We start from the raw sequence: 12,386 nt of genomic DNA on the forward strand, positions 1-12,386 counted from the left end.
TCCAGCCAGGCCCTACCTACCTAGGTTATCATCCAGTCAGTCCATTCAAACTAGGATTAGGCTACAGCTCTCATAATCTAATTATTTAACTTCTGAATATTCCTGCATTAACAAAAACTTTGGGGAGATACCTCATATCCAAACTGTAACAATTCCTTTTACTAGTCCCACAAATGGATACATTTTCATGGTATTATAAAGGTCCTCTATGCTTTTGTCAAATTGTTTTAAAATCAGCTCAGGAAAATGAACAAGTTTGGGATGCATTTATTATTCAAAAGAGATTAATTCATAAAACTATTCATGCTTTCTTAGATGCATATTTATCAAGCATTTAAGTTATTAGTTAAACCAGTCATAAATTTTTTCCTGAGAGGTCTATTATCATTTATACATAGGACTGAACAATGGCAAGTTTTTTGTGATACAAGAGTATATATAGTGGTTTACGATTATCTGCCTTTAATTCAGATAGACCTGGATTTGAATCCTAGTTCAGTTCTCTGCTATCTCCATGAGTTAACTAGTAAATTACTTGCCTTCTCCAAGCTTCAGGTTTTGTCTGTGTAAAATGACAATAATTTTAATACCCATTTCATGGGGTTCTAATGATTAGATTTGATAATTCATTTAATTAGATAATGTACTTGACCAGTTCCTTGTACAAAGTAATCATTCACTAAATGGGTAAAATTTATACTAAGAGGTTAATTATAAAACATTAAATCAAAGAAAATGTGATACAGTAAAATAATTTTGTGATTTGTATGCTTAGATTAATTTTTGAATTATTAAAATTATTTTAATAATTTTGTGATGTTTTATATGATAAAAATTCACAATGATCTTAAGACATCAATGTGCATTAAAGAGTGCTCAGAAATCCTACTAGGTTTCTCTAGTAGTCCTGCTTTACCACTCCCCCAAAATGACCATATTATATACTACATCCTTTCTTAGCAAACCTGAGATAACTCCCCCATACCCTCATTCTCAACCAATTCCCTTGCTTTATACTTCATTTAGAAAACCAAGCCTATCATAAATAAGTGCCCTTATTGCTGTCCACCATACACCTTAACCAGTTTGTTTTTGTTTCTGTTCATTGTGATGAAGGTCTCTTCTATGGCAGACCACTTTCTTCTGGATCCTCTCTTTATTCACCTCTTCCTTTAGTTGTCACCTTTCCCTGTTTTCATCCACAATCTCTTTGCTATTGTTGGATCATTCTCACCCATGTGGAACATACACTGGTATCTCCTACCTTAAAAATAAAATATTCTCCACTGAACCCACATTCCCTCCACTATTGCTCCCTTCCTATTCTGCTCTATCACTAAACTTCTCAAAAGTGCTTATAAACACCATCAGCATTTCTTTAGAGTACATCTTGTCTGACTTCTGTCCCTCACTATTCCACCAAGGATCTTTTTTTAAGACTATCAATAACAATAAGCTACACTATTTAATGCACATTTCTTTGTATATATTGCATGGCATCTTCCAGCTACTCTTAGTATCAGTTGACTGTTTCCTCTATCTTGAAAAAAACCTTTTGCCTTCAAATTATATAACATCCCTTGGCTTCTCCTCACACTGCTGTAATTGCTCTCTCAATCTCATTTCCGGTCCTTTTCTCTTTACAAATGATAAATATCAGTATTCTCTGGCCTCAGTCTTGCATTGTGAGCTTTTCTTAATTAAATTTTTTTCTCTATTCTCTCTGGAATTTCATCCATCCCCCTGGCTTTAAACATTATCCATATCATGATACCACATTTAAAATCTCTAGGTAGATAACTAAGATTATCTTGATTTTTTTTTCTCCTGCAATACTATTCACCCCTTCTTATTAAATGATTTAACTGCCTTCATACATGGTTGAACAAGCCAGGGTCTAAAATTCATACTGATTAATTCCTATCATCAGTCCATTAGAAAGTCTTATTGATCTATCTCTAAAATCTTTTTTTAATCTATTTACCTTTACCTGTTAAAGTAATCCAGACTCCTTTAAAATCTCTTGCCCACACTTGAACCTGCTGGCTTCCCAACTAAGCTTCCAGTTTGCTTCCTTTCAATTGCATGCAGCTTCCAGTCAGTCTTAAAGGTAAAAGTAATTTTGTCAATTCTCACTTAAATCACTGAAGTGATTCCCCATTACCTTAGCCAGAAGGCTCTGCAATCATGTTTTCTGGAATTAAATCCTGATTTCACTTTTTTCTAACTGTGGAATCTTGGACAAGTTGCTTAATCTTTCTGAAAAAAAAAAAAAACTACGTAGTGGCAAAGTTAAAGGAGATAATTCCTTTAAAACAGTAATAGCTATCCTTAACCACCAATAAATATTCACTATTATTATCAGTGTTATGTGGCTTGCAAAACCCTATGTGAACAGGCTTATATGAGCCAAGGTTTCAAGTTGAATATTTGAAGAATACCTTTCTTAATGTCTCTTCAAATGAGAATCTTGTTTTATCCCTCCGTTGAAAAACAATTTATTTACTTTATACTAGTTGTCATCATGTGTAATTATCACTTTCTTTTGTTTGTGGCCTATTTACTAGACTATAAGCTCCATAGACTGTGTCTAGCTTGTTCATCATTATAATTATGACACCTAGCATAGATTTTGTCACATAGTAGGAATTTATTATATATTTGTTGATAAAATAATTAATGTATCTCATAGTCTTAGCAAAACCTTTGTATATTCAGATTTTGGGTAGTTTTTCATTCCGATTCAGTTTGAATGCAATATAACATCTGTTTTGCAAGTCATAAGTGAAATTTTCTTACATTTCCTTATATATAGATTAAATTGGAGAAGAGAACAAGAAGGTTGATAATGAAGTTTCTGTGACATATATATAAGTTCTCTCATATTTAATATTGTATTTTCAGAGTATAGAATAACTTCTGACTCACAAAAAGGAAAATGTGAGGCATGATATTGTGTGATATTAACATAATCTATATTGACTGTTCACCTTGAATTCCATCCCAAAGGATATTTGTTAATATAATTTCTAAGGCCAAGAGGCCTTAAAATAATCTTATTGCATGAGTCAGCATTGTAGGACTATGTTTCAATTAGAGTTAATTTATATGATAAGAAAAAACATATTATTTCATAAGGACTTTAATTAAGTACTTTTCTAGTTATTAATAATACTTTTATAATCAATGGAAAAAATAAATGGAAATTTTATAACTATTAAAAATGGAAGATATTTCTTCCAGATTGCACTACCAAATAGTTACTTATAATTTAAGAAATAATAGCTTTTAAAATACAGAATTATATTTAATATCATCTAACAATATATAAGTATTTAAATGAAAGTTTTACATATTTTTTTACTTGGGTACTTTCAATATTTATAATATGTTCTTGGAATTCAGTATACTGTTTTGGTTAGCTTCTCATAAAAATATTTTCTTTAGAACAAAAAATATTTTTAACAAAAAGAAAGGATTTTTTTAGTTTATACCTTATTGGATTAGTTATTTCAGTTTACTCTTGGTTTATATATCACATAACTTTAGTTATATAAACAAACCTTATTAGCATTCCAGTCTTTCTATGAGATAAAGTGAGAAGGTTGAAATTTTAAAATCTTTTGAAGTCTTTAAAAGTGATTTTCAATAAAAAATATTGTTAGTTTTATTAAGAGAGTAAAAAAATTAATGTTTCCAAATAGTTTCTGCCTTTTTAATACACATGAATGACTTAAGTCTTCAATGAAATGATAGAAATGTTATCTTTTCACATTAGTTCAATTCTGTATTCTTTTAAGTACGGAATTACTTTTTAAGTATGTTATTTCACATTGGAAGTATATTTTCTGAAAAATTATTTTGTCTTAGCCCATATTAGTAAATGAGAAAGTTCAGATATAGCAGACAGTCCTCTTTAATTGTCCCTTCCTCTTCCGTATTTCCTCACCTCCTCTCTCCTCTTTTGCTATTCTATTAAGTCAGGCCTGTGGAGTGTTATGCTTGAGTTAATTTTTATTTGAGTAGAACTATTAATTTCACATACATGAAGCATTTCATTTATTGTTAAAAAATCATCACCTTAAAAATTAACACAGTTTACTACTGAGGAAAACTAAAGATCCCTCCCAAAAGGCTCATTAAAACAATATTATATATATACAAATATAACAGAGCTTTAGACTTTAAAAAAAATCTATGAAACCAGTTTTTTGTTTGTTTTGTTTTTAGTATTCTTAAGTGATTCTTAATGAAATGTTGACATTAGGAAACAAACAAGAATAGTTTTTACTGACTCTTAGAATGTAATTTTAAACTATGGTGGGTTCAAGATGGGGAATTAAAAAAAAAATAGGTCTTTTCTTACATAAGAAAGGCAAGATTGGTGGGTAATTCCCAGTTTAAAAAAGAAGAAGAGGAATTCTTTTCTAAAGAATACATCCCATAGAAAGGGTGTCCTAGAACTTTTGGAAACATAGTCCTTCCAGGGATCTGTACTATATTCTGCCAACAGGTAAATTAGCCATTGGGGTGAGGACAAAAAAAAAAATCTAAGATACATGTATTTGTCTAAATATCTTTTATCTTTTTGTAGAACGTTTCAACTGAATGTCTAGAGACTTTTCCATTCATTTTACTGATCTTTGTTACACAAGAAGTTTTATTTTTTGTATGTAAATCAGTAAAAGCAACTCCCAGTATATCCAAGGAAACAGAAAGCATTTATTCCAAGACTGTTCTCTGTCATATTTGTTTGCAGCCTTCCATGTGTCAGAGAGTAAATAGTTGTCTCTTATTTTCCTCTTCATACTTTTAATTCATGTAAAATTCCACATGAACCATAACATAGGTTAATTTTTCTTTAAGTATTTTGACTTTACAAGTAATAGTCTGGAAGAATTGGATTGTGTCCTTAAGCAGTTCATTAATATGAGCTTGTGCAAATTGTTTTAACCTTATACTTCCCTTGGTGGTATATTGGAAGCTAATGATGATTGCTTATTATTTACTTTGTGGGATTTTTTCAGGTATCAAACGATATGTTTATAACAGTAATTAGCAAACTGTGAACAACTATTCAGAATTAATGGTGGGATTATGAGAATATTAGAATCTTTTTGCAACCTTTAAGAACCCATGAATAGTGAAAAGAGCAAAACATTTCATTTACTAAAATGTTTTTATTTTAGTTAATAGGCTGGTATATTCACTGTCTATATTCAATATAAATACATAAAACAGTGTAACAATCCCGGGTTACTGAACATAAACTAATTTTTACATAGTGCTTTTCTTCAAAAGAAGAAAATTTGGTGATCTTACATTCTTTTGTGGAAAAATAACTTGGGTTCTATTATAATATTTTTCAAATAATTTTAAAAACAACTGCTAATAAAAACAGAAGGCTTTATAGGAATTAGTAATGACAGATACATATTTATATTTTTATTAAGGAATGTTGGGTAGTTTCTTTTTATATGTAGCCACCTTGGTAGCCCATCTGTTCTGTTAGTATCACAGTATTAAGGTTAACATAAATTCATAATGAGTACACCTTCCAAGTTCTTCATTTAGTCAGTAACCCTTAGGATTACAGAAAAACAAAATTAGTTTTGTTTTAATAACAGAACTAGTGTCAATACAGTATAAATGACCCTGGATTTACCAATATTTCACTTTACATTAATATTGCTTCACTATTAGGGAAAAGTTCTGGGAACTCTAGACCCACTGAAAGAGTCATTTTAGGGGTGTGTGTGTGTGTGTGTGTGTGTGTGTGTGTGTTGCAGAAGATAGAACCCACAGCCTTATATATGCTAGGAAGTGCTCTGCCTCTAAACTTCATCCCCAGCCTCACTTTGTGAACTGTTTTTAACAGTTTAAACCCTTGGGGAGAATGCTTTTTATTATGGTGACAGGTGATTTTTGGTTTTGGTTTTGTTTTTTGTCTGTAGCTTCAAGTATGGAAGTATGCATGTGTGTGTGAGTGTGTGAGTGTGTGTGTGTGTGTGTGTGTCTATACACACACATATATAAACACATACATATATATAAATATAAATTATTTGTATTTATATATGTGAATTTTAAAAACTGTGCTCTTTATTTTGGACTCTGATTTCTCTAGGTCAGACTTTAACCAACTTTTAATATTTATATATTGACTCACTTCATTTTTTAGGAGATTTTATGAAGATGGAGCAATTGTCTTGGGTGAAGAAGCAAATATGCTTGCTGGCATGCTGCTTGGACTCAATGCTATTGATTTCAGGTACTTAATATTTAACTAACTGAATTCAGTTTTTAAATTACCTCATGAGAGTTTCTACTTACGATTTTTTCTTTCAATTTTCTAAGTAAAACACACAGTTGATATTTGGTTCATGTTGTTCCCTTTCAAATCCATTAGTTTTCCAAATGAGTTTGCTCTTAGAAAGGAGACATTCTCAAATTTTAAGAGCTGACAGACTTGCCTTCTAACTTGGACAAATGAAAGTTTATAGACTATACCCCCTAAGCAGTCCCCTACTGGCACTGAGGGGAGAGCTCAAATCTTAGTATTTTTCAGCTACTCTTTTAAAATGAAAATAAATACATTAAATGTAGTCTCAAAGGAAGAAAGATTCTGGCAGGATATCTTGGGTATCTTACATTTCTTGTGTTATATATTTAGAATATCAAATAATATTGTTAATTTTTTCTTTTATTATCAACAAAATAAAATTGTTTCAGATTAAGACCAAATACTAAAAATGGTCATTGTGCTTTCTAGATGCTTGGAAGCATCTTTTTATAATTTTTAAATCAAGCCCAGATTTTATGTATATTTTAAATCAAAGTTTGTCTTCAAGAAAACTCAAAGACACAAATGAAGGAAGCATTATATTTTTATTGAAATATACATATCATTTGAAAATTCAAGAGTATTAACAAAATAAGACTGAAATGACTTAGTTTTTACCTTCATACACTTTTTTTAAAAATTAATTTTTATTGTAGGTTGTTCAAAACATTACATAGTTCTTGATATATCATATTTCACACTTTGATTCAAGTGGGATATGAACTCCCATTTTTACCCCATATACAGATTGCAGAATCACATCAGTTCCTTCATACACTTTTATATTTGATCAAAGCCATGTACATCCCATTTACACATGTTCAGGATTAACATGGCATATTCTTTCAAGCACTCTCAGCACTTTCATAGATACTATATCACTAAATTCATTCCCACTGTTTTTATAATGAGGTTACAAATCATGCTTGGAATTTCTCAAAGGAATACTAGGCAAATTTGCAAACAAATCATCCAGCAGATGTTAAGATTTGCTTTGCAGACATTAAGCATACTCGAAGGTAGTTATACATTGGAGGTTTTTCACTTAATTATGGGGGAGACAGTGTCTGAATTAGATAAAGTCTAGATTGTAGAAAACTTTAAAAAGCACTATATTCTAATTCTCAAGTATTCAACTTATACTAGACACATTAAAGTGTTTGTCAATTAGAGACTGAAATGTCTTTTAAGTCTTGAATTAAAAAATAATTCTGCCATTTTCTTTTTCTAGTAAATCACTCTTTTCCAAATATTTGACATAAAAGAAGTCCAATTTTTCTCTATTTATACTTGTAATAAACAAGTATTCAGTTAATTAGTTCACTTTCTTAGAATGAATATGATGGTGGAGCAGAAGATTATCTTTTTGGGCCTTTTAAGAATGTTAACTTTTTATATGACACGTTGTTGGCCTAGCTTAAATCTTTTGAAGATGGGAGTTTATAGATGATTTTTTTCCCTTTGCAGATCAACTTACATCTACACATTCCTATTTATCTTTCTCGAAGATGCACTTTTTTCTTCTAATAATAGCAATAATAAAACTAAACACCTTTTGTGTTATATTTTTATATGTGCATCATATAAAAGTAAAAATTACTCAATTGGGTAACTGAAAGATCAGAATTTCCTTTATTGCCTCTATGAGACTCCTCAGTATAACTTTCAGTAAGTCACCTAATCTTTTTCTTGTTTATGATTTCAAAAGAATTGAATGGAGGACTTTCAGCATCCTTTGTAGGTCTAAGATCTAAGCTTTTTCACCATTTGGATAGTTTCAGAAACTCTTTGTTTTCTAACTAATCAGATCTTTTTAAGGAATATACATTGTCACCGGAGAGTTTATATCTGAATGTGAAAAGCAAATCCTCATTTGAAAATTCTCTAGTGACATGTTGAAAGCCTGAAGACAAAGATACTGTCAAATACAGAGAGTTTAAGAACTTTACTATTGCTACTTGATAAATTATATAACAGGTATTAACTTGTACAATGCTTTGTCATTGTATTGAAGGTAGAGTATTTTTTAGGTATTTATAATAAGTTTGATAAAAGAAATGAGTCTTATTTGTAATACTTAACTTTGATTTAATATTTATGTATTAATATGAAATATTTATTGTTTATCGTCTTAGCTTCTGCCTGAAAGGACAAGGATTAGATGGCAATTTCCCTGCTGTAATAGATTATACACCATATTTGAAGTTTACACAAAGGTACTTACCATTTTGAAATGTTGTTGACATCTTAGTTTATAATTGTATGTTTTGTGCAGTAGTCATCTGTTTTAAACTATTTTGTATAAAACATTTGTTTCAATATCAGAAATTACTAGAGTATAAAATTCAGTTGTATTTTTAGTATTTATGTAAATGCACATTTTATATAATTGCAATTCTCATAGTTTTTACATATAAAAGCATTTATTGATATTGCTTTAATCACCATGTAATAATAATAACTGAAATTGCCCTGCAGTAGTCCAGTGAAGTTTTAAATTTGTAATTCACTATTTAGATACTTTTCTATTTTACCTCCTTTATAGAGAATAATGAATATCATTGTACAAATCAATTTGTCTTTTGTTTCTGTTGTAAATTTTCAACAGAAAATTTATTTTAAGAAAATTCAATGAAAACTTTGACTCTTAAAAAATATGCTTATAAAAGAGTTGTGCCAATTTATCCTCCTATGATTATTGTGTAGGCATTCTAGATTTCCCACAAATACAATAGCATTGAAATTAATCAGATGAAATGTATACACATTTCCAAGTTCTACTAGAAAAATTGATCTCCTGGCTAGCATGATATTCTTTATATATTTCTAAAATGTTATAATCAAGGCAAAATTGTAAGCTACTCTGTGTATATATGTGTGCATAAAACATGTATATATGTAACATGGGTGCATACATACATACATTCAAGAATGTATAAAAGGCATTTTCCTAGAAGCCAGGGACACATATTAAAAATAAGTGAATTTTTGATACTCCCAAAAAGAGCCAAGATAACCACCACCTAGTGAGAGATAACACTTAATATTTCAGAGCTAGGTGTTTGACAATATTTTGGATGGGGAGGGAGAAAGAGAAATAGTGCATTATGACAATTATCTTCATCGAGTAAGTGGATCCTTTGGGAAACAGGATACTTCTAGTACATTAAGTGTAGAAGCAAGAAGATGTTTTGAACAGACATACAGTTACAGTATTTTGGGAAATGTTAGATTATGTACATTTTGTGAAGATGTCTAGTAGTTCAAAATAATAGTAGTAATTATTACTGGATGTTTATTATATATAAGGCATTTTTAAGAGCTTTACTTCTGTTAACTAATTTACTCTTTAAAGTCAGTGAGGTAGGCATTACTTTCCTGATTTAAAAATAATAAAACAGGAACACATAGAACTTAAAACATATCATATGAGTGGTTTTGTTTTGTTTTGTTTTGTTGCTATGCTGGGATTGAACCCAGGGCCTTACATATGCAAGTACTCTACTACTGAATTAAATCCCTGCCCTAGACATATTTTTTAAAAAAAAAAAAAACCTAACTAGAATAATATATATTTTATGGTTATACAGTTATCAAAATGAATTCTGTTATGTATAATTAGAATCAAAAAATAAAAGAAAAAAGAGAGAAAGAAAAAAACAAACAAACCCAATTAGGTTCCTAATTTAAAAAAATAAAAAAAAAAATCATCAGATTCTCACTTTCCACCCCAAATTAATTTATCTAGAAAGTTATATGTATTCATTGAAGAAAAATTAGAAAATACAGAAAGGTAAAAGAAAACAAGTCACCCATTATCTACCTTCAAGAAATAGCTTCTAGCTGGGCATGATGGTGCATGCCTGTAATACCAGTGACTCAGGAGACTGAGACAGGAGGATCATAAGTTCAAAGCCAGCCTCAGCAACTTAGTGAGGCCATAAGCAATTCAGCAAGACCCTGTCTCTAAATAAAAAATATTTTTAAAAAGGCTGGGGATGTGGATTAGTGGATAAAGCCTGGATTCAATCCCTAGGACCAAAAAAAAAAAAAAAAAAAAAAAAAAAAAAAAAGAAAGAAATAGCTTCTAGAAGCATTGTTAATGTTTTGTGAGATAGTTTTCCAGCCTCTTCTATGCATAGATACACTTTTTTCTTAATAAAAAATTTAAATATAATATACGTCCCCCCAAAAAAAGAAAAATAATGGAATAATTATAATAATATTCTGGAATAAAAGTCAGGCAAATGTGAAAAAAAAATATACGTGTACTGATTTTTTTTCCCTTTAAACAGTAAACAGTTTTACTTGTCATTAGCTGTCTTCCTACAACATTGTTTCTTAAAATGAACAGAATTTCATTGTCTATATAGGATGTTTGCCCAGTTGGGACTTTTAGGGTATATTCAGTTATTTGTTTTTATATGCAGTATTATAGTTAACATCCTTACAAGTATACCTTCTTATATAGATCTATGATTCTTTCTTTTTCCTCCTTTCCGCCCTCTTTCCCTCTCTTCCTTTTTTCTTCCCTCCCTCTCTTTCTTCCCTTCTTCCCTCTATTTCCCCTTCTTCCCTTCCCCTTCATTCCCCTCCTTCCTTCTCAGGACCTTACATATGCTAGGAAAGCACTGTGTTACTGAGCTGCATCCCCAACCCTTTTTCATTTATTTTGAGACAAGGTCTCACTAAGTATCCCATGCTGGCCTTGAACTTGTAATGATCCTGCCTCAGCCTCCCAAGTAGCAGGGATTGCATTGTGCACCCCCAGGCAATGATTATTTCTTTAAATTAGAATGATAGAAGGGGGATTTCTGGAAGAGAGAGAGAGAGAGAGAGAGAGAGAGAGAGAGAGAGAGAATTATTATTATTAAAGTTTTTGAAATACACTGTAAAATTGCCCTCTAAAGAGCTCATACCAGCAATTGTTCCCTTCCATTAAATACCCCTCTTTCCTATATTTTCCACGTATTATACTCTGAAGACATAGTGGAAAGACATGATCTTGTGTTCATGCCCCGTAAATTTGCTGGAGTGCCTAATAGAACTCAGGGAAACACTTTCTTAAATTTACTGGCTTATTATAATGGATATTCTAAATGAATGGATAAGTAGCCAGATGAAGACATACTAAGGCAAGGTCTGGGAGAGCTGTCCTGTCCCCATGGAGGTGGGGTGTACCACCCTTCCAGAGCACTCAGGCAAGTTCTCGTGTACCTTCTTGTAAGCCTTCGCGTGATCTGCTGTCCAGAAGCTCTCCAAACCCTGTCCTTGTGGAGTTTTGTGGAGACATCATTGCTTAGGCATTTTTGAAGTATGGCCAACTATGTAGACATGGAATTGAATAAAGAGTATGATCTGATGCTGACAGAGTGGAGAACCCAGTGAGGCCTATCTTCACAGTCTCCTTGGCCTCTCTTTGCAGCATTCCTTCTTCCTAGGTATGAAACATGAAGCAAGACCTTTTCTGAAATGGGGACATTATCTGACAAGGCAGGTTAGAGAAATGCTTTATGGCAAGCTCTAAGACAAAGGCATAGGACAGAGTTAGGGCATAGTTTTAGTTTCTGTGACCCACCTTGAGGAAGAGAAATTCTAGTTTCTACCACAGGTGAAAGAAGGGCAGAAAAAGATCAAAGAAAAAGAGATTTGTTTCTGAGGCCTAAAGTACCTTGACATTTTAGCAAAAGACTGTCTTTCACCTTTATGACTCTGAAGCTATTCCAGAGCTGCTTCAGGAGCCAAGGACAAAAAGCCAGGGACTTTAACTTTATTGTTCTCATCATTTTGGAAACAACAAGAGCTGTGGAAGTTATGAGCCAGGACAAAAGCCAAAAAATATATATATCATAGTATCACAGCACCAAATAAGCATGTTGTTATATTCCCCATTTTAAAAACAAGACTTTTTAACCCCACATTTACCTGTGGCTATTTCTCTTTTCCCTCTTCTTTTATTACAAATATGTCTCTGTTTTTATTTATGGTCCCTAGTAGTAATACTTAGTCCTTAAAAGGACTAAAGGAAGCACCTAGGATTACT

General features: G+C 31.4%; 1 protein-coding gene across 7 annotated transcripts in view; it reads left to right on the plus strand.

Moving 5' to 3' along the window:
- Rundc3b (RUN domain containing 3B) overlaps positions 1 to 12,386 on the plus strand; it is a 139,442-nt gene that overhangs the window by 68,960 nt on the left and 58,096 nt on the right. For 6 of the 7 annotated variants that reach the window (XM_076860698.2, XM_076860703.2, XM_076860740.2 and 3 more), the window contains 2 exons: positions 6,182 to 6,271; positions 8,479 to 8,559. In XM_076860698.2, coding sequence (XP_076716813.1) covers positions 6,182 to 6,271; positions 8,479 to 8,559 — 171 coding nt within the window. The remainder of the gene's footprint in view (positions 1 to 6,181; positions 6,272 to 8,478; positions 8,560 to 12,386) is intronic. The other variant, XM_076860723.2, reaches the window with a different exon arrangement.

This window comes from Callospermophilus lateralis, chromosome 1, assembly GCF_048772815.1.
Source record: "Callospermophilus lateralis isolate mCalLat2 chromosome 1, mCalLat2.hap1, whole genome shotgun sequence".
In the NCBI taxonomy this organism is placed as follows: domain Eukaryota; kingdom Metazoa; phylum Chordata; class Mammalia; order Rodentia; family Sciuridae; genus Callospermophilus; species Callospermophilus lateralis.